Below are 27,750 nucleotides of genomic sequence, written 5' to 3'. Positions count from 1 at the left end.
GATTTCCCCGTTGATTCTGTGTCGCGGTCCGCTCTGAACAGCTGAAAGCCCGGCGGACTCAACGCGCTGTCCGGAATGGCGTCTTTCAGCCAGGTTTCCGTGAAACACAGAGCAGCAGAGTTTGAAAAATCCTTATTTATCCGGGAGAACAGAAGGAGTGCGTCTGTTTTGTTGGGTAGAGAGCGGAGGTTCGCCAGATGGATGCTAGGCAATGGCGTTCTGAATCCGCGCTGCCTGAGCTTCACGAGGGCGCCGCCTCGCTTCCCCTGTCTGCGCGTCCTGAAGCGCTTGATCAGCGCCGCAGCTCCCCTGACTACAATGTCCAGCAAAACATCCGAATAATCGAAAACCGGTGAAATATCGGGTGGTGTGTACTTCCGAATGTCCAGCAATTCGTCTCTGGTGAAACTGATTGCAGGGATATAGCTAAAGACAGGACAAACTAACAAAAACATAAAAACAACTGCGGAGCACGCCATAGAGGCAGCCATCAGCGTCGGCGACATCGTGAACTGGTAGGTCCGGGTGGACTACCTGAGCACTCCTGGCACAGTGAGAGTGTGATCACCGGCCATGGACTAAAGGTTCATTCGTCTTGGTGGAACAGACAAACGTCCCGACCTTGTGTAAGTTCCATGTCGGGTAGGTATGGCAGACTGCGAACTTGGAGATGGTTGACGGTCAGATACATGATCATCCTCAAATAACTCTGGCCAATCAACCGCTTGCTCCTTATCTGCTTCAGGGTGGGGGAGTCGCAAATCTGTTGCGTCGAATATTTCCATGCAAGGTTTTCAAGACAAACGACCTTGGGGCCTGCTGTCGGATCACTTTCCCAGGGATGTCTTGGTCCCTAATCCAAACAGTCTGTCCAGGTTTTAGTGGTGACAAAGATCTAGCTCGATATCTCTTTTTGTATGAATGTCTTGGGCGAGCACGTTGACTGGATTCAAACTGTTTCAGTTTGTCTGCGTCTGGAAGTTTTGGTGTGAGAAGTGATGGCAGAGTTGTTAAGCCTGTTCTCCGTCTTCTAACCATTGACAATTCCGCTGGACTGTAGCCGTTTGCAAGTGGTGTAGAGCGGTATGCAAGCAAAGTTTTGAATGGATCTGATGTTTTCCCCAGGAGCTTTTTGATGGTTTGTACCGCTCTTTCGGCTTCGCCATTTCCTTGTGGATACCATGAGCTGCTGGTTATGTGCTTAAAGTCATGCTCCCTTGAAAAATCCCGGAAGTCATCGCTGCTATACTGTGGCCCATTGTCAGATATTAGTATCTCAGGCACCCCATTCCATGCAAACACTGCTTTCAGATGTTCGATTATTGTTGCGGAGGAAGTTGATGCCAATTTGGCCACATTGACATCTCTTGAATAGTAATCGACTGTTAAAAGGTACTTTTTTCCCTTTAGTTCAAACAAGTCTGTAGTCACTCTCTGCCATGGATACGGTGGAAAGTCTGTAGGTTGAAGCGGTTCTACAGCCGTCATGGAAGCCTTTCTACATTCATCACACTGTTGCACCATAGTTCACAATTGTGAACTCAGGCCGGGCCACCACACAGACTGTCTTGCCCTTTTGATGAGATCTCACAAGGGCTTTGTTTTCTCGGCCAGGTCTGGAATGAACTTCCCCAATTGGTTCATCATCTTCTTTATGCATCAAGAGCTTGTAACACTCCAAAGAGAAAGGAAAAATTTAAATCGCATCATATGACCCCATTAACATTAATTTATATTTAATTTAGTGATTCCTCTGCCACTAGTACCACTAGAGGGAGCCTGAGTACCACTATGCTACTCGTACCACACTTTGAGAACCACTGCTTTAAACAATCTTAATTAATTTAAATTGTACTGACATTTGCGATTATATGCTATTCAGAAAACATGAACAGAGTATGTTTTCGTTGAGACTATTATACAATTTAAAAATATATAACACACTTGCATGGCATTCACATCAGGAAAATGTGGAAAAAATCTCTAAAAGACAGACATTAACACATAACTTGCCATCAACACAACAACATCAGATGAGCATCTAACTTTAGCATCTGTGATAAAGTAATACACACACACACACACACACACACACAGGTGTGGTCTGCATCTTCTGCAGGTTACATGTTACATGTTACACCCATTTGTAAACACTGGTAACGTGTTTTTGAAACATACTATTTTTGAAAGGAATAGCGATTTTCTTAACTGATTTTGCCCATATGTTTGTAGGACCTCGCAGATCACATCTGACCCTTCTTGTGTTCACATTCCAGTTTTTGTTCTCCGACATGTCACGACTCAAATTCGCTTAAAAAAAATGTAACAGGCAAATATAAAATTATTCGGGACTGACCGAGCAGTTTAAACGAGCAGCACCTCACAGTCAGATGCCTCACTCAGAAAGACGATAATAACGGTCATATTTTCAAATTTACAAAGGCGCGAACCGTTTCATTTGCCAGTTTCCTGGATGATAGCCAGATTAACCAATAACGCAGCGAAATGTAGTTTTATTGTTGTTAATGATGATAATATTTAACATATTCCTTTACATTTTTGAATAGGTTTCATGATCAAAATATTGTAAAATGCTAATAAAATAATAATAATGAAATATATTAAATAATTTAATAATAATTTAAAAGGCAGACATTTTTGTATGCTGTTGAAGTCATTAAGTTGATTCAACATACAGATCTTATTTTAAAAATCAACGTTGATTTACAAGTGTTTTTGTTAATCTTTTTCAACCATTTAGCATTAAACATTTTTCAACATTGTTTCAATGTTAAAACAACAACTGACCTTATTTCAACCATATTTCAACGTTGAAGGTCGGTCATGTGCCGGGTGGGTATGCTCTTACTTTAGCGTTTCTTCTCCCGTGGTGTTTATTGACTTATTCAAAAGTTTATCGTTTGTTGTAGACTGTTCTAGCCGCTTCTGACACCATGTTGTGTTCGTGGATGAGCCGAGCAGCATACTGATCACTAGGGGTGGGAATCACCAGAGGCCTCACGATACGATATTATCACGGTACTTGTGTAACGATACAATATTATTGCGATTTTACATATATTGTGATATTCTGTGATATATTGCAATTTATTACCTTTTTCCAACTTCAAATAGTTCTTCAGCATTTACTAATCTTAGTTCATGTTAATGTCAACATTTACTAATGCATTATTAAAATCAACAGTTGTGCTTGTTAACAGTTCATGCACTCTGAATTAACATGAACTAACAGTGAATAACTGTATTCTCATTAACTAAAATTAAGAAAGAGTAATAAATGATATATTTTTTATTTTTAGGCTTTATTTAGGCTTTATTAACATGTACACCTACCCCAACCCTAAACCTACCCTTAAGCCCGTTCACACCAAGAACGATAACTATAAAGATAACGATATTAGCGTCCACACCAGCGAACGATATCGTCTGATTATTCTAAGCGCACGAGCCTCTGCCGCTTCAAATTCTCGAGCTTGTAACAGCAGGATGGATTCTGATTGGCTCTCAATTTTTTTTTATCGTTCATCAGCTGGAGAAAAATCGTTTTGAAAGTGATTCCAGCGATATCGTTTCTCTTTGTCTTTATCGTTATAGTTGTGGTGTGGACTCTGCTATTCTTTATTATTGAGAACGATTTTTATAACAATATCTTTATCGTTATCTTTATAGTTATCGTCCTTGGTGTGAACGGGCCTTTACAGTAGGATAAATACAGTGTTGGTAGCATAATCTGATAGGTAACGTAACGTTAGCATTATTTGTCAGAACACCTGGTGGGGCGCGACGCGGCGCGCCACATGATTATTATTATATGTAGCCTGTATTTTCGGTACATCCCCTTCTTGTTTACAAATCCGAAGTAAGTCCATACATCCGATTTAAACGCGGACGGGGCTTTCCTGATAACTTTCCGCGATGCCGCCCTCTTTATTTGACTAACTTACTGCATGCTGAAGGTGACCCAGGGCCAGCTGACCTCACCAAAAAAAAACATCCTGAGACCCAGCTATGGAGTTTTTGCCTCTGTAGTGGACATTATATTTTATATTTTTAGTGAATTTCTCTGAGACCTCACATGTCACAGTTTTAAGTCTGTCCTGTACAGAGCACATTCAGAGCTTTTCAGAGATACCAAATGACTGGATGTTTCACCATGACCACCTCTTCTCCTTGGTCTTTAAAAATGGCTGACGCCCTCTTTATTTGACTAACTTACTGCATGCTGAAGGTGACCCAGGGCCAGCTGACCTCACCAAAAAAAAACTCAACACACCATCTAGTGGATTGTAAAGACATCTTTTTTTATTATTCTACCAAATAGTATAATAAAAGATCGATATATCATCCTGAGACCCAGCTATGGAGTTTTTGCCTCTGTAGTGGACATTATATTTTATATTTTTAGTGAATTTCTCTGAGACCTCACATGTCACAGTTTTAAGTCTGTCCTGTACAGAGCACATTCAGAGCTTTTCAGAGATACCAAATGACTGGATGTTTCACCATGACCACCTCTTCTCCTTGGTCTTTAAAAATGGCTGACATTAATTTAGTGATAAAATTGTACATCCTTATGGAAATATGATAATATTTTGTAATTATAATTTAAATCTGATTAATTTTCCAATTGTTTGTCATAAATCAACATCTCAGGAAAATTTTATGAGGTTTCAAATCAAAATATGACTTCTTGTTATGAAACAGGACATCATTTCATAAATGTCCACTGTAGAGGACACCAGGACTAAAAGCATATTTATGCGCGACGCGGCGCGCCACATGATTATTATTATATGTAGCCTGTATTTTCGGTACATCCCCTTCTTGTTTACAAATCCGAAGTAAGTCCATACATCCGATTTAAACGCGGACGGGGCTTTCCTGATAACTTTCCGCGATGCCGCCCTCTTTATTTGACTAACTTACTGCATGCTGAAGGTGACCCAGGGCCAGCTGACCTCACCAAAAAAAAACTCAACACACCATCTAGTGGATTGTAAAGACATCTTTTTTTATTATTCTACCAAATAGTATAATAAAAGATCGATACTTGGCGTTTGTGTATCGATACAGTAGGCTATTGCCGCGGAAAATATCGCGATATATGCTGTATCGATTTTCTCCCCCACCCCTACACTCCACAGTACTAAACCCCCTGCTTAGGGACGTGGCTCCTCATTAGCGATCTCACTAATCAGATATCACTACACTCTACTCGTGTTCATGTTCTATTCTCTACAAACTCAATGTGTGAATCATCTTAGCTATAATTACAGTACAGGTATTTCATAAATCATCCCTTATTCCTATTAAACAGAGTCTGGTCCAACATCCCTGACAAACCCCTTTGGCCTATAACTTAACAGAATCTTCAGATGAACAAAGTACACAGATTAGATAAATTTATCTAAGAGAACCATCCTTAAACAAAATTAGGTATAAAAAAAATCCTGAAACGTAAAAATTGATTGGTGATTAAAAAAAAAAGAAATTTCGCATTGTTTTTGCCTTTTCATGTCTATTCTTGTCATTTTATTTTGAGAAAAACTAAGTCCTGGTGTCCTCTACTGAGGACATAGCATAACATATGAATAAAATATAATTTTTCAAACATTTTATTTTACCATTTTTTTCTTATGCTCTAAACAATGCAATGACAGGAAAAAATACTAAATTCACAAAGCTTTATATTTCTGGTTCTCAGGAGGATATATATATATTATCACACTTTCTGTTTAACAAAATACTTGGATAACGCTTTTCGTCCTCTTGAAAAATTACACGCATGCGCAGTATCATCAGCTCATCGGTTCTCAAATCGGAGGTGTCCGAAAGAAACGGTTCTAGGTTGAGTGTACCAGTGATCCGAAAACCGATGCAACCGGTTCTTGACTCGAGAACGAGAACCGCTCCAGCAGTGGGCATCGTTACCCGGCTCGCTGCTCACATGCTGCTCTAGCTGCTCGTTGACTAAGAAGAACCGGTTTAAATCGAACGATTCGTTCGCGAACCGGTGTTACGAGATTTTCGGTTTCTGAGATATTGGGTTTCAATTCAATTCAATTCGGCCCACTGAAACCGAAAATCTCGTAACACCGGACATCACTAAAAGCCACTCCCCTTTAAGACATCATCATCACCGCCACCACTGTCCTCAGCTCGCCGCCCCTGCTGCTCTAGTAATTGATGTTATGGAGAAGAAAGCGAGCGAGGGATTCACAGTTTAGCCATACATTCTCCCAACTAACATCCTAAAGCATGATGGAAATCCGGTAGGCACTTTACTCATCCAAAAGAGAGAGAGAGAGATTAATTTGGTTGGTTTTCAGATTTTTTTTCATTGTCCCGTGGGAGAAAAGAAACTCAGGAATTTAACATGAAGAGAATAACGGGGAAGACTAAAGAAGCCACTTTGATAGAAATGTCCAACACGCTGGATTCTCAGATTGAAGGTAAGTAAACTGCTACAACAGTTGTGTAACCCCAATATGCCATACTCAAAATCATAATGAGAAGGTCAGTCTCGGTTGTCAGCGTAAAGGACAAGAGAAATAAATAACCTCTGCGTTAAATCAGCTGGCGGAATCAAAGAACGATGAAAAACACTGCTGCGTGTTCACTGGGTCAGTTCGCCTTAACAAAACAAAGACGTAGGCTATAAACAAAGTACATAATCATATAAGCGGCGTTGAGCTCTAATTAAAATAGCCTAAGTTCCTGAAATGGAAAGGCATGGAAAAGTTGCGGTCTACACCTAGAGGCTGTTGTTACCTGGCACCGTGCTGTATCATGCATTACAAAAGCTTGTTTTTAACAGGCTTTAAATCCAGTAAAAGCGTCCTGGAGTTCATTTATCTGCATGATACGGATTTCGAAAAAGTACAGAGAAACGTGATATTTTATTGTACGTATCTTTGAAGGAATTGTAGTTTTAGGAGCAGTTTGGACCACCCCTTTAATTAGTTTTCGCGTTACTCTGTTTTGCCACATGGCTTGGCTTCAGTCCCAGTTTAACTTGGGAATCAAACAGTCCTTATGTTGAATCAGTTAAATGTCTGGTGTTGTGACCCATTCAGAGTTCATTCAGTTCCACTGCACACAGACTTTTTTAGACTAGAAAACATAAGGCTCCTCCTTTAAGAATGTGTTATGAAAAAGAAGTGAATAGTCTTTGTATCAGCTTGAATAGTGTAATGCAGTGTTCTTGATTTTTGTTGTATTGCATCAAACAAATAGCAAAATCCTTATTTTATCTGGAATGATACCCAGTAGGTTTTGCAATAGAGGTCCTTAGCGAGCACACAGCCTGGGAAGATGTTACTGGTTTTCCCTCATGACAACTAAATACAGTAAGCTATCTGAACAGAATATCCTGCGCTGATTTAACTCAGGGATGTGACAGATGTGTCATGCTACAGTGTAGTTTGATCCCACTCAATATAACTCAGCTTGTTTTTTTAATAATGTAAAATGAATTATGGAGCTGAGCAGAGCTGAAATGAATCAGTCCGGTTTCTGGTGCTTAGCTCCTGTCACCCTGAGGCTTTTTGTGTCACATGTTGAGTAATGGTTGTTAAAGTGTTAAGGCTTGAGGGAGACTTTTTTTAAGTGTGAGGCATGTAGGTGTATGTTTATGTCCACGACTTGTGTTCAGGCCCGGATTAGGAATTCAGAGGCCCCTGGGCAAAATAGTCTTGTTGGGCCCCCCACATCCACACACACACACACACACACACATGTGCACAATCACGGTTTTAAATGATAGGGTACTATTTGTTGGAAACACCTCTAGCTTATAAAGGATTTACACTCACAGGTTACAGCCTATGATCGCATCCTCTATAATACTGGATTTATAATATCACATGATTGCAACAATGCTTTCCTGGACCAGCAGCAATCTTTGCAATAAGTGTAAATAGTAAGTATGCTATCTGTACTTCATATTGGCAGATACTATTTTCACCTCTGTATTTTTGTATATTAACAGAATAATAACATAGGGACATAATAACCCAACAATAACATAAAACAGACCTTCCCGAAAACTCCCCTCCAGATTCACAAATGCTTAGTAAACATCAGATTTGATAATTAAACATGTATATGTGAATGAATTCCAATCATTTGTAAATAGGGCGCGTGCGCACTCTCGTTCACAATAAACATAATCCCCGCCTATGAATTACAGCTACGTAAATTACGTGTCCAGGAACACAGTGGAATATTCTGGACTCCCTTCTCAGGTTTGGCTGCAGTATATTTCATAAATGCCAAAAAAAAAAAAAAGAAGATTAATAGGCCATATGCCTAACAATAAATATTCAAATGAACGTGTCCATCAAAGCATTTTTAGCCAGTTGCTCTTCTGAAAATGGCCAGCTAGTGGCACTTAAGAACTCTTTGGTGGCACAACGTTTTTAAGATTTATAATATTAACGGCAGTAACATATTACTAGTATCTCATTTTGAAGAATATATAACTGAATATAAAAATGCAGTAACCAGTAATATTAACTTCTCCATTGTTGCTCAGTCGTTGTACAAGTAGGATGGTTGGTCGGTGTAGCATGTGTCCCATTGATTGGACGGCTCATGACAGTGACGAGTGCTGCGTTTTACCCAAAGTTGAACTTTAATCAACCATAGTCTCAGCTCCATAAGAAAAAAAGAAAAAAAAACATTTAACTTATAAAATATTATGATGGCAGTGCATCAAAACTCAGTGTCATCAGTTTGCCAAAAAGGACACAGAACGTTTTACGCACCATTAACACGAGCAGCAGGTGTAGGCCTACATCTCTTTCGTACCAACTAACATTTTGAAAATAAGAACATTTTCATGAGTTCGAAAGTTTGTCAGAATGGCTTTATGAATGATTTACACAAAAATTTGTTCTGCTCGTGTTTCATGAATGAGGCCCATAGAGTGGCGGACTCGAATCCGGGTTGATTGCGTCAAAAGGTAATTCTGTGATTCTGACTCTCTACTGCCTACACCACTGTAGCCATTGAATTCAATGCGTCTTTTTTAATATTGCGTGTCAACTAGACTTTGGTGGGCGGAGCTACTGTAAATAACGTTTGCCAACAAGCGCACTATTTGCACTTAATGTAAAGACACTCTGAATTTTTTTTCTTCCCCTCGCTTGGGCCCCAAGTGCGCATGGGCCCCTGGGCCTGTGCCCATAATGCCCATTGGATAATCTGGCCCTGCTTGTGTTCACATAGGTGTGTGGGTTTGTATGCCCAAGTGACTTATTATTATTATTCTTCTTAGGAACTGCAGAGCCAGCCTAATCCCTCCTGCTTTGCCTGTCACTGCGACTGTTTGATCTGTGTACTACTGATCATAGGTGATTCACTGGATAGTAATTTAATTATGCTTCCCGACTGGGACTGTGACACTGCACTGCCACGACTCACATGTCTGCAATGTGTGATTGAAAAAACAGAGGGATTTACAGTGACTTACCATTTTGTATATAAATTTGACTTTACTGACAATACTTGTACTGTATTTCATTAATAGACTAAAATATTTCACTCTGAAATGCATTGAAACCTCAAGTTAGTTATTTATATATGAAAAGTTTTATATTGGCCAAATGCTTAGCAGCTACAAGATTTGTGAGTTTAATATACATTTGATTTATAGGTGCTTTATTCACAGCAAAATGAACAAGTGCAGCAGAGCTTGGTCTACATTTAAACAGCTCTAAAAACAGCTCTTTTAAACCTCTCTTAGAGAATCAACCAAAAAAAAAAACAGCTAATGGGCAGCTCATTTTAGCTGCTTAACAACGTTCATATTGCACATTATTTCATTTTAGCTATAAAGCTTCTTGTTGCGGCAGTAATTAAAGCATGGTAATATATTAGGCTACTTTTTTTCATCATCTTTGTTATTGCAGCATGCACATCATGACTATGCATCAGTGTAATTGTGTTTAGTTTTAGATTTAGTCTGTTTTAAATTCTTTTATATATATTACACTTCTCAGATATGCTAAAATAATGAAATCCAATTGCTTTTTTCTAAACATTGAGTTGGATGGTTAATCCGTCTCAAGTGGTCCAATAGAGGTTGCTTGACTATTTTTTATTTTTTTGCTAATTTTGTTTTAGTGATTACCTCTGTTTCAGTATTGCAAAACTAAAAAACAAATCTTTAGAGCATATTTCATGGTACGTGTATGTATTGTTCCTTAGTCTTAGAATTTAAGTCCAATATAAATGTATGTACACTATACTTATCAAGGTAAAAACTTAGGGTTGAGACTCAAATCCTTCCCATTGTAAATTGACCCTAAATTTGGAACCCTGAGCTATCTTGATCTACATTTGGCCTTAAGGTCTAAGGTACAAGAATGGCTAAATGTTTACATATCTACATGTGCCTTGTAATGTGATCTAGCGATAAGTAAATGAGCTCAGAGCTGAGATATGGAGGTAACTGACCATAACAAACTATAACCCACTTCAGTTGAACTTTTATAACATTTGTCACAATACATAATGTTTCAAAACCACTTTATGGAAATCATCCCTTAGTGCCACCAGTGAGCAAACCAAAGGAGCCAGACAAAAGTGAGAGGAAAAAAACTCAGAGGAACCAGTGTCCCCTGGCAAGGCACACATTACAATTGTTAACAATCCAGCAAAATCATTAAAAACCTGCAGAAAAACATTTATTGACTCTTTTGCTTTTCAAAGGTACTGCATAGTGTCTGACAGTGTGAATCGTTCCGCTGTCTCTTCTGTGTTTATCAGTGTATTGTCACGGGCTGTCACACAGAAGACAGAGTCTATTATCAGGGCAGACCTCATGGTATCCTTTCTAGAGAGTGCAACATCGACACCCATGTGGGCCCTGCATAGATTTCCGAGTCCTCCCTGTTACACCATGCCGGCTCTGTTTGTTTTTATGTGTTTGCATGAGTGGTTTTCTTACCTTGACCTCTCTTGTAAGGTAATAGAGAGAATAATTTAGTTACATAATTTAGTCTACTAAAATGAGTCATTATTCAAATAGTATGAAAAAAACATATCTGAATTAAAACTGTTTAATTGTTGCATCACTTGCAGATAACAGCCAACAAGTGAGGCTACGCTTGTTGGTAACTGGGAGAAAGTGAGAAAGAGAGTTGTTGCGAATGGTAACAAGCTCTTTAATTTGGTTTTCTCTTTGATAGGCGTACTGTATGTTGACCCAGTAAAAGTCATAAATAAACTCTTAAAGGGATCATTCTGTTTTAAGGAAACCAGTTTTTTTAATAATCATGACTCTTGAGCATCAACAGATTGATAAGAATATTAAACATTTTACATATTTAATATAAAAAATGCAATATACAAGATTTTCCTTCAGCAGTTTGGAGATCTGTATATTATATTTATGCATTGGTTTGTGTATGTGACTCAAGGGTGTTTGGTGGTTGTATTCATCTATTTTAGGTCATGAATATATTTATCAGTAAATTTATTTACAGTCCCGCTCCCGACCCTGCAGTATAGTTACTTTTTTGCTGGAGATTACAAAGTCCCCAATTCCTCAGAGACATCCTGTTGATAAAGCTAAAGTTCCTATGGTATTGTGCAGCTTTTTCAACAACCTTTGCCCTGGACACAAGATGTGGTTTGGAATTGTGGTTTAGTTGCAGTTAATGTTAGTATGATTCTGCATGGGCTGGCACTCTCTCTGGCAGCTGCTGTGGCATCTAGGGATGCCACTGGAAGTGGCGCTGCGACCTGCCACTGCCAGAGTTCGTGGCAGCTGCCACGGTTTTTATCGTCGTTTTTGCTGTTTGCTCTGTAAAAACTACACTGTTCTCAGTGGCGTGTGGTGGCATTTTTATTAAAATGATGATGCAAAGTTTCCACAATTGTATTATTATTATTATTATTATTATACATTTTTATGTATAAGCTGCCAGAGTTCTTGCCAGGAGTCACAGGCAGCTGCCACTAGTCGTTTCTGGCAGCTGCCACAGTTTTTCTCGCCGTTTTTGCTGTTTGCTCGGTTAAAAACTACACTGTTCTCAGTGGCATGCGGTGGTGTTTTTTTTAAATGATGATGCAAAGTTCCCACAATTGTATTATTATTATTATACATTTTTATGTATCAGCTGCCAGAGTTTGTGCCAGGAGTCACGATCATTTGTTGCCGTTTCTGCTGTAAACTACTCTGTAAACTTTTTTTTTGTTTTTAAATAAAAGATTTGATGGTGCATATTATATACCAGCAAGCCGCTGCGATCAGAATATAAACCCAATAAGCTAAATTGCATAAGCATTTACCCATAAAGAACATACACACACATAAGGAGTTCCAGCTGCCGCTAGCCAATACTGTATATACGCACACACGCGCGCACACACAAGCATTTATTTATTTAATGTAACACTTTAGTTATTAACTAGTTGCTTGCAAGCTTGCTAGCTGTTTATTAGTATTCGTAAATAGTGATCGACCGATATTGATATTTTATAACCGATTACTGATACCAATTATTTGCATGTTTATGTGCCCGATAACCGATATGTTTACTTATAAAGTAAATAAATGACTGAGTGAAGTAAGAACATACTTCACTTTGGTTTTTCCTCCTTTCAGTCATCTTAAAAAAGGGTTGAAAATTAGCAGTCTTTCATGTTAAATTTAATCTTCATATTACAACAATAAAAAAAACATTTTATTTAAAGCATCAGCAGCAAGACTAATATTAACAATAAGCAAAATAAATGTAGAAGGTCTGATGTTTTCAAATGGAGAAAATAAATAAAGGAAAGAAGTCATATCAACTTCATTTTAAACTACAGTTTTAGTAGGTTTATAATCTGTTTAATAGGCTAAAGAGTGAAGAATAATTCACTGGATAATGTTAATTCACTGAACAATATTCTCTGGAATATTGAAATATAACAAACAAAACATCGTATTTTATTGCATTTCTCAACTGGAATGTTATATCAGAATTACTAATAATGTTTTTTGTCGTTCTAGATTATGAAATGCCTGCTGACAGCGCGGTTTATCTACGCAGTTACACAGAACTATACTGTGATCGCTCGTGGAGATAATAAATAATTAATTTCCATAGAGTTGTATCTATTTAGATGTTTATTAGCGAAATAATGGTTATATAGTAAATGTTAATACAATTTAGGGTGTTTTAAACAAGTGAATCTTGTTAAAAGTTACATGTGGTGGCCGTGCTGGAGCATTTCCTGAGCATCAACCGCATCAACCCGGTGACTGAACAGCGATATGAAAGCGGCTTCATGAGACTATTGATGAGCAAATATACAACAGAGAGAGAATTAAACTGTCTAGTCACTGTCTAGTCAAGTGCCAGTGGATTAGGGCTCCCACGAGACCCGACGCAACAGAGTGGGCAGGTAGACACTCGTGTGTCCGGGATGTGGGAGAATAAAATTATTCATGGGACTCCCACAAAATAGAAATATCTAAACATAAAATATCTAAAACAAATAAATTGTTATTCATCTATTGCACAAAAGCAACATGAACTAATATAAAATATAAACGATTAACAGGTGCAAGCGTATGCAGAGTTTCTATTTAGGCTATAACACGTGTTTGCAGCATTGAGCAATGCAGTGCTGAAATTTACGTACTCATGAATCCTCTCATTATAACACACGAATTTTAGACATTATGAAAGATTCATTATGCATGTATTTATTGTGTTATAACAGAAAATTGTGAGATTGCGATGAACTGAGATGTCTTTTAGAGATTATGAATGCAGCACTCTTGCCATGACTTTATGGGAAAATGCTTATGCAATTTAGCTTATTGGGTTCATATTCTGGTCGCATCTGCTTGCTGGTATATAATATGCGTCATCAAATATATATTTTTTAAAAACAGTGTAGTTTACAGCAGAAATGGTGACAAACGACTCCTGGCACGAACTCTGGCAGCTGATACATAAAAATGTATAATAATAACAATAATAATAATAAATAACACACCTGTGGGAACTTTGCCTTGTTGTTTTAAAACGCCATCACTCGCCACTGAGAAGCCGGGTTTAATTTGAAGACATTGTGCCTATTACTATTTTTCTGTAGAATGTACATATCCTACTACTACTACTAAAATGAAACAAACATTATTTTTTAAGGAATAATCACACAACATTTCCATGTTTTAATTTTAATAGTAAATCCCCTTTGTTTGGCAAAAAAAAAAAGTTTGCTTAATTTTCGATAATTAGGCTAAAAGATAAATGAAATTTATGTTTTATGCCTTCATTTGATAACCAGAAAAATTAATACACAACACAGAATTTGAGGGAAAAAAATTCATAAGGCTACTTTAAGAAAAAAAATGAATAAATTAAGTTGTTTTATGCACTCAAATAATTAGAAATGCTAAAACACAGAATTTGGTAACAATAAATTTTTTTTTTTACATTTCATAGGGCCCTAAACATAAATTGATGTGAAAATGTATAAGTTTCATGATTTTAATTAATTAGACATGCTTTTTGATTAATAAAATTTAATTTAACTATTAAAAAGGATTCGAGAAAAATTAAAACGGAAAAAAAACTGAATCCAGAAAAATTCAAACAGAAAAAATGAAATTTGAAAAAAAAAAAAAAACAGAATTAGGAAAAAAATGAAACAGATTTCATAGGGCCCTAAGTTAATGTGGAATAGCTATTCTGTGTGTGTTCTCTGAGCTGATTCTATGGCATTTCCTAACACACTTTTCCTGTCGAAAGTTGTGTGTTTTGTCATGCATTAAAGGCACAATATGTAAGATTTTCGTAATAAAATAACCAAAAACCACGTGCACATTGTTATATATTTCATGTAGTTGTGCACTTATGTTATTCCAAAAGTTCCCAAGGATTTGTAAATCCAGAGAAATTTCAATTTTAAATAATGGCTCGTCCCGGTTCATTGTCGCCTATCAATGACGTAATATCCACGCTATCGGTTTCCGCTTGTAGAAATTATGGCAACACATGTGGACAAAAATGCTGCTGCAGTTAAACTAAATCCATTACGGCAGATGAAAATGAAATGAAAAGTGTTGGTTGCAGCATTTAATTTAGATCTGCTCAATGTTGCACCATGAATCTGAGTTGAGTTTATGAACGCAGCGGCCAATCAGAGGCGTTTAGATGAGTCATCGCTGAAACACCGGAGTTTTGTTCAGTGTGCGCGCTCACTGAGTGTATTCTCTCATCATAAACAACAAAGTGCACATATACGTATAATGTAAGTAGGAGATTCATTCATCAAACAGTGTATAGACAGCTTTACTGATTATAAGGGGAGTTTTTTGAGAGTGTTTAAAGAGGTGGTTCACTGTTTTTTTTCTTGGCTTGATTGTGTTTATGGGGTGCAGTCTAACATGTTAATGCTTGGTTTAAAAAAAAACGCATTCTTTTTCACATAATTTACCTTTATTCCAGACCGTTCTGTCCCTTCTCTGAGAAAAGCGCTGATCTTTTCCTGTTTTTAAGAAGCCCCGCCCTCAGAAATAGACGATGTGCTCTGATTAGTTAGCTAGCCCAGTGTGTTATGATTGGCTAAACCGCCTCTAGTGCGCGTCTAAACATCCCGCCCCTCAGCGGCATGTGCTCCGGTTGTATTGTAAACAACGGCGTCGTTAATATCGCTTCAGTTTGAGCCCGATTGAGAAGCAGAGGATATTATTGAAGAGGATCGTGTAGAACCTGTGCAAGCACGGCTTTTAATGGTAGGCCTATGTTTTTTGTTTGTTGTTGTCTCATACTTTTAGATACGCTGTTATTTGTAAATGCTACTGCTTATGTTAGCTTTTAATATACGGTTTTATTCTGATTACAGCTTTAATACAGTACGGCAACTGCATGCACGCCCATGTATAACGCTTCTCATAGCTATGTGAAAATAAGTGTATAATTGGAACAGTTCATTTTTGGAGCTGCAGAGAGATGCAGAGTGTGTGCAGGGCAGGGGGACGCGAGGAACAGGATTAAGAACTGCTGCTTTAGAACATTGATTTTGAAACTTGTGAATCCATTAGAATCGTTAGAAGACACAATCGCGATTCATATATGAACAGATTTTGACGTGCACCTCTAGTTTTCTCTTCCTCTTCTCTAAAGCGGCGCAGCATGGCCTCGCCCCCTTTGCTGTGTGTTCCCGGGGCGGGGTTTATTTGGGTTTGTTATGTCACGAACCCGGGAAGTAACTTGTTGTAGTCCCTACCAGCCATTTTTGTAGGCGTTAAACCACCAGAATTTTAAAAGACGATATCTCCGTTTGCATTGAACTTTCAGCTTCGTAATTTTGCAGATATTGTCTATGCTCAAACAGCAACATTACACACTAACTAACGTAAAAAAATTGAAATCGCAATCAACCACCCCTTTAAACTCGCGCTAGATTGAAGTCAGAGTAGTCAGACATACTGTTCTTTGACAATGTAACGTAATAAAATGTTCTTTGCTCACTTTCTCTATATAATTGATTTGCTGTTTGGAAGACTTTGGAAGGTACAGGTAATTAAAAAAATTAATCCATTACATCTGATTGTTTGTATCTTGTTTTTAAGCCCATAAATAATGATGTACTCGTTCTAATAAATTTATATTGTAATGTACTCATACTAATATATATAAAAAAAATTTAATCTTAGCATTGCTTAACACACTTTCTACATTTAAAAATAAAAATGAGAAGAGTTCTAAACTAATGCGCTGTCTTCACTGTATCTCACGCACATACGTTTAGTTGATAGATGCGGCACTCACCGGGTCTAGCGGTTGAAAACGTACATATTCTGCATTTAAGAGTGCAATGATGTAAACTTGATTCATTCAGCCGATAAAAATTCAGTTCACTTTATATTCCTACTATAGCGGGTCATGTGATACGTGAGGAATTGTGAATATATTTTCAGCCCATCTGCTGAACAAGCCGAGCCCATTTCGTTCTATCTGCTGAACCAAAAAAGTATTGAGTGAAACTGTTGATGTGTTTACTAGAAAATGACTGTGGGGGCCGCAGGTTTGTATTCAAACAGTTTTTATCAACACTACTGCTGCTTTTTCCCTCTATGCTTCAAAGTATTACACAAAGGTGCCATTATCAAAGCCTTATTTCCCAGTAGGCCTAATAATCACTCCTAATAGCACGATGAGAGGAAGCCTGCGAGACCACAGCACCTGTTGGCTCTGCTCAGAGCAAATCTTAGAATGGAGTTTTCTCATAGAATGGAAACGATAGAGACCAGACCTATATACCTATTTACCAGTGCACATTTTTGTGATTTTGGTAATGGTTTAAAGTGTTAACCATGGGAAATTATTGAAATGCATATAGAAAAGTTGCTTGTGTGGTTTTAAATGTTTACTTCCATCTTTACACTCCTATCCATCTCATGGGTTAAGATGGCTGTGCCGTTCTGACGGGCTACCGGAGGACCTTTCAGGCAGGTACGGACAGAGCTACATGTGCTGCTTGTCTGTCCGTCCCTCACTCTGCCGTTTTTCATCTTCTGCTGTGTTTCTGCTTCATATTCATTTCTTTTCATTATAATTCAGCTTTTTATTATGCTTCATCAGCATCCCAGAAATCACATTGTGACAAGTGTGCTTGTCTGTGGCACCAGATATTTGGGGATGTGAACCTTGCTCCAAATGCTAGCGATGTTTAAGGAAAGGTTGAAGCCTTTGTCCATTCTTTCATTCCATTGCCTCATGTAGCCTTCAGTATGTCAACTTGGTTCGTGACTGTGCTGTAAGGCTGGATATGAGCGTATGTTTACAGCTGCTTTTATCAGAAATGCTGTTGCTTTGTGGTTTTGTTGTATAAATTGATATCAATGTTGTTCCAAAATAATTGAAGAATGACGGCAGCACAACTGGCAATTCAAAATGTAATAAAGCACAATCGAATTAACAGAACAACCATTCTGAGACTGTAATCTAATCTGTCCATGATGGAACATATATTTACTTGCACTAATTTTCATTGTTAACTGTCTTTAATTTGATTGGCAGCATTAGACTGCTCACTAATTGTGATATCATGCACTAGGCATATGTGTTGTGTGTATCCTGGTACAAAAAGAGAATGCGCCGCCTGACTGTTCCCCACAGGAAGTTCTATTATCCCACAAAGTTGGCTGCTCAAGCATTAAAGTCGTTGGCTGACTAACCAATGGAATTTCTGCCAAAGTATGTGGGGAAGAGAGCAAAAGTGTACTACTGATCAAATTATGTGTAGTGTGACATTTCACTTCAGCAGCTATAAAATCGAACACTGTATTACACTGAGTGTATTTAATTTGGAGCTGCTGTTCAGCATAGAAAAATAAATAAACGATTCTGAAAATGTAATATGTCTCTTGAAACAGTGGAATGAATCAATTTAGCTGTCAGTTGAATACCTCTAGTCACTGGTTTACATTAATACTGCCCACCTTTGGTCTGCGATCTGCAGTAAATGTGGGCAGGAACTACTGTACTGAAAAAGCCCTATTTTTATTTAACCAAATATTTCCTGTTTTCATACACTGTGCAAACGTGCAAAAATCATACCGTTTAAGAGTAAAACAGCTTGTCACCGGGGCAGTACTCTTAAATGTTTTTGAGAGTAGAAAAGTGCATATTAGTACCATTGAGTAGAACTATTTTCCTTTAAGGTACTGCTTTGAACATTTTAGGGGTAAATAAGGTAAAAATGTTTCCCTTTAAGGGTACTGCCCCAGTGACAAACTACAGAGTGTGTAGAAGAGCATGAATTCTTCGGGGTAGGCAGGTTTCCTGTAGACTATATTGCATTTGTGGTTCTGATATGTACTGATGTAATTTCCTCTGTCTCTTTTGCAGGTAATAATGGCAGTAATAACTCCATCTCTGACCGAGGGACACAGCTGCCTGGTCATCGGGAGGTAAGATGTCAGATATTTTCATCTCATTTAGATTATCTTTTCAGTTTATGGTTCAGGTCTTAGGGTTGTGTTTGAAAAAGCAACGGATTACTGCTGTGAGTGGTATTTTGTAATGCGGTAAATAGGTCACATTCTGAGGTTGTGGTAGTTTAAACGTGTGAATATACTCAAACCACGAGGTCTCCCTACTGCTTCAAAAATGTTGGGCCAATTTGAAGTTAAGTCTAGTATAACTCTTGAAGACAGATCAGATCGATTGGCCTGTCTACCACTAATACATTTATAATGCTCACCAAAAGCAATATGAAAAGTGTTTTTGATTAATTAATTTGTGAACAAATTAGGACATTTGTGATTTGAATATAGATTTTTAACAATTTTTTGAACAATTAATTAAAAAAAAATAACTAAGGAATATTTTAAAACAGAACATAATTAAATCTATAAATCTGTTTTATCTATCTAGAAATTACCATGAATTATGTGATTTTTATGTTTTTGAAAATTCCCTGATATTTCCATGTTTTCCATGACTGAAGGATCCCTGAATATATTCAAACTTGCATATGGTAAGAAAATGTTAATGTTTATTATATAAAGGTGAAGAGGTTTGTTGCTCCTGTGATGGACATTGGACCTTTTTAGTGTATTGTTCAGCTGCATTAAAGTATAATAGTACTCACTTTCCTCAGTCTTAAGCACTGATTTTTGGCATTTTTACAGGAAAGCATATAAGCGAGCATCAGTCGATTATAGTATGACTTTGTGCTGTTTCTCTTGCTGGTGCACTTTGCTAATGATACTTTCTTCATCTTAGTGCAGTTAGCAATATAGAAGTATTTGTGACCCTGGACCACAAAACCAGTCATAAGGGTAAATTTTTCAAAATTGAGATTTATACATCATCTGAAAGCTGAATAAATAATCTTTCCATTGATGTATTGTTTGTTAGGATAGGGCAATATTTGGCAGAGATACAACTATTTGAATATCTGGAATCTGAGGGTGCAAAAAAATCAAAATATTGAGAAAATCACCTTTAAAGTTGTCCAAATGAAGTTCTTAGCAATGCATATTACTAATCAAAAATAAAGTTTTGATATATTTACGATAGGAAATGTACAAAATGTCTTCATGGAACATGATCTTTACTTAATATCCTTATGATTTTTGGCATAAAAGAAAAATGTATAATTTTGACCCATACAATGTATTTTTTTGCTATTGCTACAAATATACCCCAGCGACTTGAGACTGGTTTTGTGGTCCAGAGTCACATTTTGGCAAGCTACATGCAATGGTGCATTTTTGTCTCAATATCTCACTAAACCTGGACACAGATAAAAAAGAATAACTGCAAGGTTATGGAATTAGTCACCCTTGTGATATCAGTTTGGTGAGAGGGCATCTAGAGTTGAAGCTGTAGCTCTGCTTTGTATTAAATTATGAAGTATTACAATGAGCAGCACTGTGATCTCAGTCAGAACAGTATAAACCAGATCATCACAGGAGAGTCTCCAGGCAAAGGCATGTGTCCCAGAGGTGTCTACAGTAAGGGCCAGTGACCCACTCTTATCAGAGGTCTCTGTGTGAGAGAGTGTGCAGCTTAGTTAGCATTTGCTAGCACTGCTTGCTACATGAACATTTTGTAAATGCTCTCACCATTGGAGCACTTTATGAAAGTTATGCTAAAACTGAGGTATGGATACCCTATTCATAGTCAGGACCTAGGAGAGATTGTTGCTTTGTTAGAGCTAGCTTTAAATGACTAAATTGTACTTTAAATTATATTAAACATTTGGGGTTGAATATTAAATTTGTTCAGTACTAACTGCTACATCAATAATGAATGGCTATTTTGTTATTTAAATTGACATGGTGTATTTAGTCAATATTAGAATTTTTTATTTTATTGATGATGGTAATTTCTGCTAAACACATTGAGACTGGACTACACCAATTTCATGTTATATTTCATTTTGTTGTGTCCAAGTGTGCATTTTTAGACGAGAGGTGAACCATCACCTTCAGTATCTGTCTTAAACACATGCAATGCTTTGTCACTCTCTTTTAACACTTCTACAGCTCTGTTGGGCAACACCAGTGCTTTCTCATCTACTTGGCCTTGATATGACGACCCTAATGTCTACTATTTGAAATATGCAGCTTGGTAGAAATGAATTTGCATGAGTGCAGATATTAGATAATGTGAAATTCTATAGATATTCTTAAGAATCCCTTTAGTCTAATTGATTTTGATGATTTGTTGTTGCTTTATAGATTGTTTGGAAGCCTGCGATTGTCATTTTGACATCAATAGTGATCAATAATCCTCCATGTCTTTTCCTAACAGAGCAGCGCACAAAGGTCCCACCGAACCAGTAGTGCTGATTAACAAAGTACCTGTTTGATACTAAGTGCTCCTGTCAGCTCTCTCACATTTAATTAGTAGAACGCAATAAAATGCCTTCACAAATGACACACTGCTTCTACTTTATTAGTTTATTGGCTTTCCCTGGTTCAGTCTCTGAATGGCCTTATTTAGAAAGACGTGCCAAGCAGGCAAGCGTTTTTGTGACTTATCTGTTTTGGCCTGTTTTACTGTCTGGAGCAGCATATTTGAAGGTACAGTTGGTATTTTCTTCTCCTCCGTGCTTGTGGGATTTTTATGCATGATGTAAGATATGTGTATGTATTTCGAGTGAAAAACTGAATGTCTTGCTGTCATACCTCAAAGGCATGTTTGTACAAGTATGACATTTGATGTTGCACTAGGATGGACCTCTTGAGGTTTCCTCCGTTTCCTGAGGATTTGTTATACTTGATTTTACATAATTTTATTAGTTTTGGTATTGATATTGGTTTTGTGTCTGGGATAGTTTTTTTTTTCTTGTTTGTTTTGTGTGTTTCTTCATGTGACAAATAAAAATTATGTCATACAAGAAAGCTTAAAAAAAAATTCAGAAAGGTGCCATAATATTACTACACTTGTCATTTAATGTTTTTTTTTTCATATTTGTACATCACTATTCTTTTTTTTTTTTTTCTGTTTGTGTGTTAACCATATTTTGGGGACCTCCTCATTTGTAATATGGTCTAAAAGTAACCTTTCTTAAATTGTAGAATTGCAGAAGGTTTTCTGTTAGGGTTAGGTTATTGTATTTAAAACTAGCTGTACATAAAAACAGCTGAGGTCTATTCAGTGTCCCCATTTATGTACTGTAGTTAAGTAAATGTGTGTTTGTATGCATGTTGATTTTCTTTTTTTTTTTTTTCTGTTTGTGTGTTAACCATATTTTGGGGACCTCCTCATTTGTAATATGGTCTAAAAGTAACCTTTCTTAAATTGTAGAATTGCAGAAGGTTTTCTGTTAGGGTTAGGTTATTGTATTTAAAACTAGCTGTACATAAAAACAGCAGAGGTCTATTCAGTGTCCCCATTTATGTACTGTAGTTAAGTAAATGTGTGTTTGTATGCATGTTGATTGCACACTTTCTGCAGAAGTAACCATTCTCTTCATACTGTACCTGTGGTTTTGTCACCTGGAAAAGATAAGAGAGACTCACAGTTGATAGGAATCACATGTGTCATGTCTCATTTGTTCATTGTGACAGAAGTCAACTCTGAATGAATCTCCATGGTCATGTGGTTGTGTACGAGAATAGGAATGTTGTTGATTTGAATCTCTTTTTTCTTTTGTAGATAGATAAGTTTGAACAGAACAGGGACTCTGTGTACTTCAAGGATGGTGTTCGGCACATCGATTTTGTCCTGTCCTACGTTGACGACAAGGATGGAGACAAGAAAGCGGTATGCCACTAATATACAGAACTTTCATAGTAATTTTATTAATGCACGTCTAAAACATGACGCTTGTTTATTTGTCATTTATCTGTTAATTCATACATTTAGAAAAAGCAAAACACTCATGACAGTTTTTTTTCTTTTTTGCTACTCTCAATAATTGTTTGTTTTCCACAATCATGATCTCATTATGCATTTTTATGCAGGAATGCTAATTGGTGTGCATTCTCTCCTAAATGTTCTGTACTTGGCCTTGTTAAGCAATCAAACAATGACTGATGCTTAATATTGCTCATTGTGTTAAAAAATAGTCTGATGGGGACCTGTACGTAGGCGTGCAGTGGTGGTGAGATGGGGTGCGATGTCTGCTGGGTCATAAGGCACAGTGGTAAAACAGTGAGTCAGAGTCAGATTGAAGCTGTTGCACAATAAACTGAATGCTAAACATTGATTGCATAAAACAAGGGGTCAACCACTTCTCTCTCATCAGACCCTTCATTGACACTGAAGGGTTTGCTGGTGAACCTGTTTGATCTGTTTTCTCCTGTATGCAGAGGTTGATGCGTGGTCAGGCTCTCTGCTTAATGAAGGTCATATCCCTTGAGTCACCTGTTTGAGATGGTGTTCCATAAGATAAGATGGAAGTAGCTATAGGTCACCGGTGCTTGTGGGAAATACGAGTTTTCTCTAAAGACGTAGTTCAAAGCTTGTTTACAACCCTCAGAACCTTAAATGTCACACTGTTACCAGATACAAAGCTCAATGAATAGATTACTTAAGTAATGATAAAAAAAGAAAGAGACCATGAATGATATGGTTGAAAACACCTGTTTTTGTGTGTTGTTTTTCCTCCAGGAGAGAAGAAGAGAGTTTGAAGCCAACCTGGAGAAGGCTGGTCTTGAGCTGGAGGCTGAAGATAAATCGGTGAGGTTCTGAGCCACACATGCCCCCTCATGGTTGCACTTCTATTGTGCATCTTTATTTTATTTTATTTTATTTATTTTATATTTTATAAAATTTTTCTCCTATACCGAAGCACAGAGCTTTATCTTTTTATATATATAAATGCATTACTTCATTTGATACGTCATTTGATGTGATTTTGTGCATTCACATATAACACTTCTCCACTCAAAAATATCTTCCCCTGCAGGAGTCAGATGACCGTAAGACGTATTATCTGAAGATTCACGCTCCGTGGGAAGTGTTGGCCACCTATGCTGATGTGCTAAAGATCAAAGTGCCCTTTAAAGCGAGTGATATTCCCAAAGCTCGAGAAGTTCCTCTGGAGTGGCTCACTCAACCTTTCCGGCTGCCAGACAATGTCATGAGGCCAGAGCCGGACTACTTCACTGCACCTTTTGACAAGAGCAAGGTCGACTTCTTCCTCATTGATGATGAGGACACATTTTTTCCTCCATCCACTCGCAACAGGATCGTGTACTACATTCTGACCCGCTGCCCTTATTACAAGGAAGACCGTAAAGAGAAAGATAAGACAGGAATTAAACGTCTGCTGAACAACGGCACCTACACTTCAGCTTATCCCCTTCATGATGTGAGTGTGAGATTTATGCACTTTATTCTATCTATCTATCTATCTATCTATCTATCTATGATTTTTTTATATATATAAATTAATACTTTTACTTTTATTAATTAAGGATGCTTTAAATTGATCAAAAGTGGCAATACATTTTTACTGTAGTGACTTAGTAGTGACTTTTACATTGTTACAAAAAATATATATTAAATTATTATTTAATTATTAATGCCATCAGAGAAATAAATTACATTTAAAAAATAATAAAAATTGAAAACAGCTATTTTAAATTGTAATGATATTACACAATAACAATACAGTTTTACTGTGTTTTGATCAAATAAATGTATCCTTGGTGCACACAACAGACTCCTTTTAAAAACATTAAAAAAAAAAATCTTACCAACCTCAAAGACAAAAAAGTTCCCTTGCATGTTAAAAGAGTTTGTGCCTTTGGTCAACATCTGATTGCTGTTTTTTCCTCAGTGTAAGTATTGGAAGAAGGCACAAGACATGCAGTGTGAGAGTGAGAGGTATCATCTGTATAAAAACTGGGCTCGATTCCTCTGCTTCTACAAGAAGCAACCACTCAATCTGATCAAGTGAGGACACTGCAGACACAATGCATGCATACCTGTCAAAGATTGCAATAACCAAATCTGGAGCAGATGCATGTTCATTACACTGCTGATTGCAATATTACATCCCAGTAGAAGAAATTATTAACCTCACTTTTCTAGAGCAGCATATGAAACCATAGTGTTTAATTTCCTCTTTTTGTTTTGTCATAGGAAGTACTATGGTGAGAAGATTGGTATCTACTTTGCCTGGCTGGGCTTTTACACAGAAATGCTGTTTTTTGCTGCAGTCATGGGTGTCATCTGTTTTGTTTACGGTGTGCTTAGTTATGAAGACAACATCACAAGGTTAGTATCACTGGAAGGTTACATGGGTCAAATGAACACACATCCTTGCCTCCTGAGTCTGAAACTATGTGGTTGCATGCATTCTTAACAACCCTTTGCTATTTGTTATTTGCAGTTGAACACTAAATATTGTTATATTGAATGAGATGGTTTATATTTTTTGTTCTTTTGTAAACCGTAACGTCTGATAGGTGTTATAATGTATTAGTCAAATGTTTTCGCCACAGAAAACAAAGTAATTGTGACTTTTTATCTCACAAAGTCAGAATTGCTAAACTCAGCATTGAGATATGAACTCAGAATTGTGAGATTCTGAATTGTGAATTGTGGGGAAAAGGCTGAATTGCGAGATGTGAAGTAAAAATTCTGAGAAAAAAAAATCATAATTGTAAGACATAAATTGAGAATTGTGACATGTTAACTCAGAAATGCATGAAAAAAGTCAGAATTCTGAGTTTATATCTTGCACTTTTGACTTTTTTCATAGAACTGCGAGAAACAAAGTGTGAATTGTGAGATAAAAAGTCACTTTTTTTTGTTCCATGGTGGAAACGGGCTTCCATAGTATATGACAGTGTCTTAAAAAAAACAATTCTGTTTTGTATAACAAGCAAAACCATTATGGGCACATACAATCTGTAATAGATGGACTCTGGAGCCTAGATGCGTTTGTTTTTCTAGATTGCAGAGCTAAAGATGTTTGTGGAACATGCTCATAATATGGTGTTTGTTGTTAAACCTGAGTGGTTCATTTGTGCACAAGTTTTCCATGGTGTGTTGATACTGTTTTCTACTTCACTGATGTAATGCAGTCAGAGGGTGAACTGAGATTTTGGTCATATTCACTTCTGCATTACAGTAATATTTCTCTCTGTTGCTCTCCTCCTCCCTGTTTTCAGCAAGGAGATCTGTGACCCAGAAATCGGTGGGATGATTGTCATGTGTCCACTCTGTGATAAAAAGTGCAGCTACTGGAAACTCAACTCAACATGTCTGTCCTCCTGGGTGAGAAATATTTTAGATTCACCGTTTGAAACATAAATAATGATTTCCCTTCATCATAGAATGATCGTTTTTTTTCCTTTAGCAATCCCATCTATTTGATAACGAGGGGACTGTCTTCTTTGCCATGTTCATGGGTATTTGGGGTGAGTGCACTCTGATTGTTTAAAATACTAGCTCAATAGCTCTATCTAGTGGTTAGATGGAAATTGCTAGTCAGACTCCAGATCTAATGAGAGATTAGCAACTGTGCATGAAGCAGTTTAGTGTATTCATAATGTCAAATAATTGGGCACAGAATTTGTTCACTAGATAAGTCTACAATGAAGGAACATAATTTGTCTATGCTTTTTGAAAAAGTATCTTTAATTACTTGTAGGGTAGTGGTGCATGTTGATTATCCATTACTGAACACTGAATTCTTTTCACACAGGCCTCAAAAATGAGCTCTGCTTATGCAGTGATTTGATTAATCAGCACTGTGTGAATATTTCTGCACCCAGTGTGCTGTGTACTCATAAATTAAAAATGGTTTATTTAGCTTCTAAACTTTTGTTAGACCTTGTTTGAGTACAATTATTGTAAAGAAGAAAACAACACTGTGTGACACCATAGGGTGAAGCTGGTTAGATTTAAATAGAATTGATAGTAAGTGTGAATGTGATGCTCCTAAATAATGTATTTGTTATTTTTTCTGCTCTGTTTCTCACTTTCTTTCTCTGGGTGCTTTGCAGTGACCCTGTTCCTGGAGTTCTGGAAGCGGCGGCAGGCCCGTCTGGAGTATGAGTGGGACCTTGTGGACTTTGAGGAGGAACAGCAGCAGCTACAGATCAGACCAGAGTATGAGTTGAAATGCTCAGGCCGTAGACTCAACCACATCACGCAGGTACCTGCAAACATCACGGCGTGATTAAACACATGACCCTGCATCAACATCATGGAGCCAACACACTTTTTAAACATTCATAAGCCTCACTCTAATCAAAACAATAACCTACCCTTAAATTCATGCATAAGAAAATTATAAATGCATAATAAAAATAAGCCTTTTCATTCCATATTGCAATTTAAATAGAATATAAATTAATGGTTTAGTTCATTATAAATACTGTGGTTGATTGAGAATATAAGAGAAGACATGCCCATAAGGAGTAAATAATTGCGGGTGGAGAATGAAAACCAACATATTAATGGTTAAAAAACTGAAGATCTGCACATCATAGAGCTCCCGCTGACAGGATGTTTCAGGCAGATAACGCTATCTTGAAATAGCCTTTATCACGTGGTGATTTGTGACCTAGAATCTGCCTGATATCTTTCAAATAATTTGCATGATCTGAGTAAATATTTGCATTTGTCTTGTGCACAAACTGGTTTTCGCCACTTCATTTAACATATCATCATAATGGACCCTTTTCACAAGACTGTGATGAGGTGTTTCAACGGTTTTCAAGTTTTTTGTATTTTCTTTTATTGAAAAAAATGTATGTACACTATACTTTTTATTACATTACCTTTGCATCAA

The 27,750-nt window shown here is 37.2% G+C and overlaps 1 protein-coding gene across 1 annotated transcript; it reads left to right on the top strand.

The window, feature by feature from the left end:
- The first annotated feature begins 6,155 nt into the window (after positions 1–6,155).
- Positions 6,156–27,135, top strand: LOC107553056 (anoctamin-5-like). Its single transcript, XM_016235146.1, has 11 exons — positions 6,156–6,293; positions 6,376–6,473; positions 18,888–18,949; positions 22,653–22,760; positions 23,610–23,678; positions 23,908–24,312; positions 24,784–24,899; positions 25,089–25,223; positions 26,123–26,228; positions 26,311–26,371; positions 26,960–27,135. The coding sequence occupies exons 1-11, from the start codon at positions 6,280–6,282 to the stop codon at positions 27,133–27,135; spliced, it is 1,350 nt and encodes a 449-aa protein (XP_016090632.1). The 5' UTR covers positions 6,156–6,279.
- The last annotated feature ends 615 nt before the right edge of the window (positions 27,136–27,750 follow it).

Source organism: Sinocyclocheilus grahami, unplaced genomic scaffold (assembly GCF_001515645.1).
Source record: "Sinocyclocheilus grahami isolate Dianchi unplaced genomic scaffold, SAMN03320097.WGS_v1.1 scaffold464.1, whole genome shotgun sequence".
NCBI lineage: Eukaryota > Metazoa > Chordata > Actinopteri > Cypriniformes > Cyprinidae > Sinocyclocheilus > Sinocyclocheilus grahami.
Note: the sequence above shows the minus strand (reverse complement) of the source record. Positions and strands in the feature narration are given on the sequence as shown.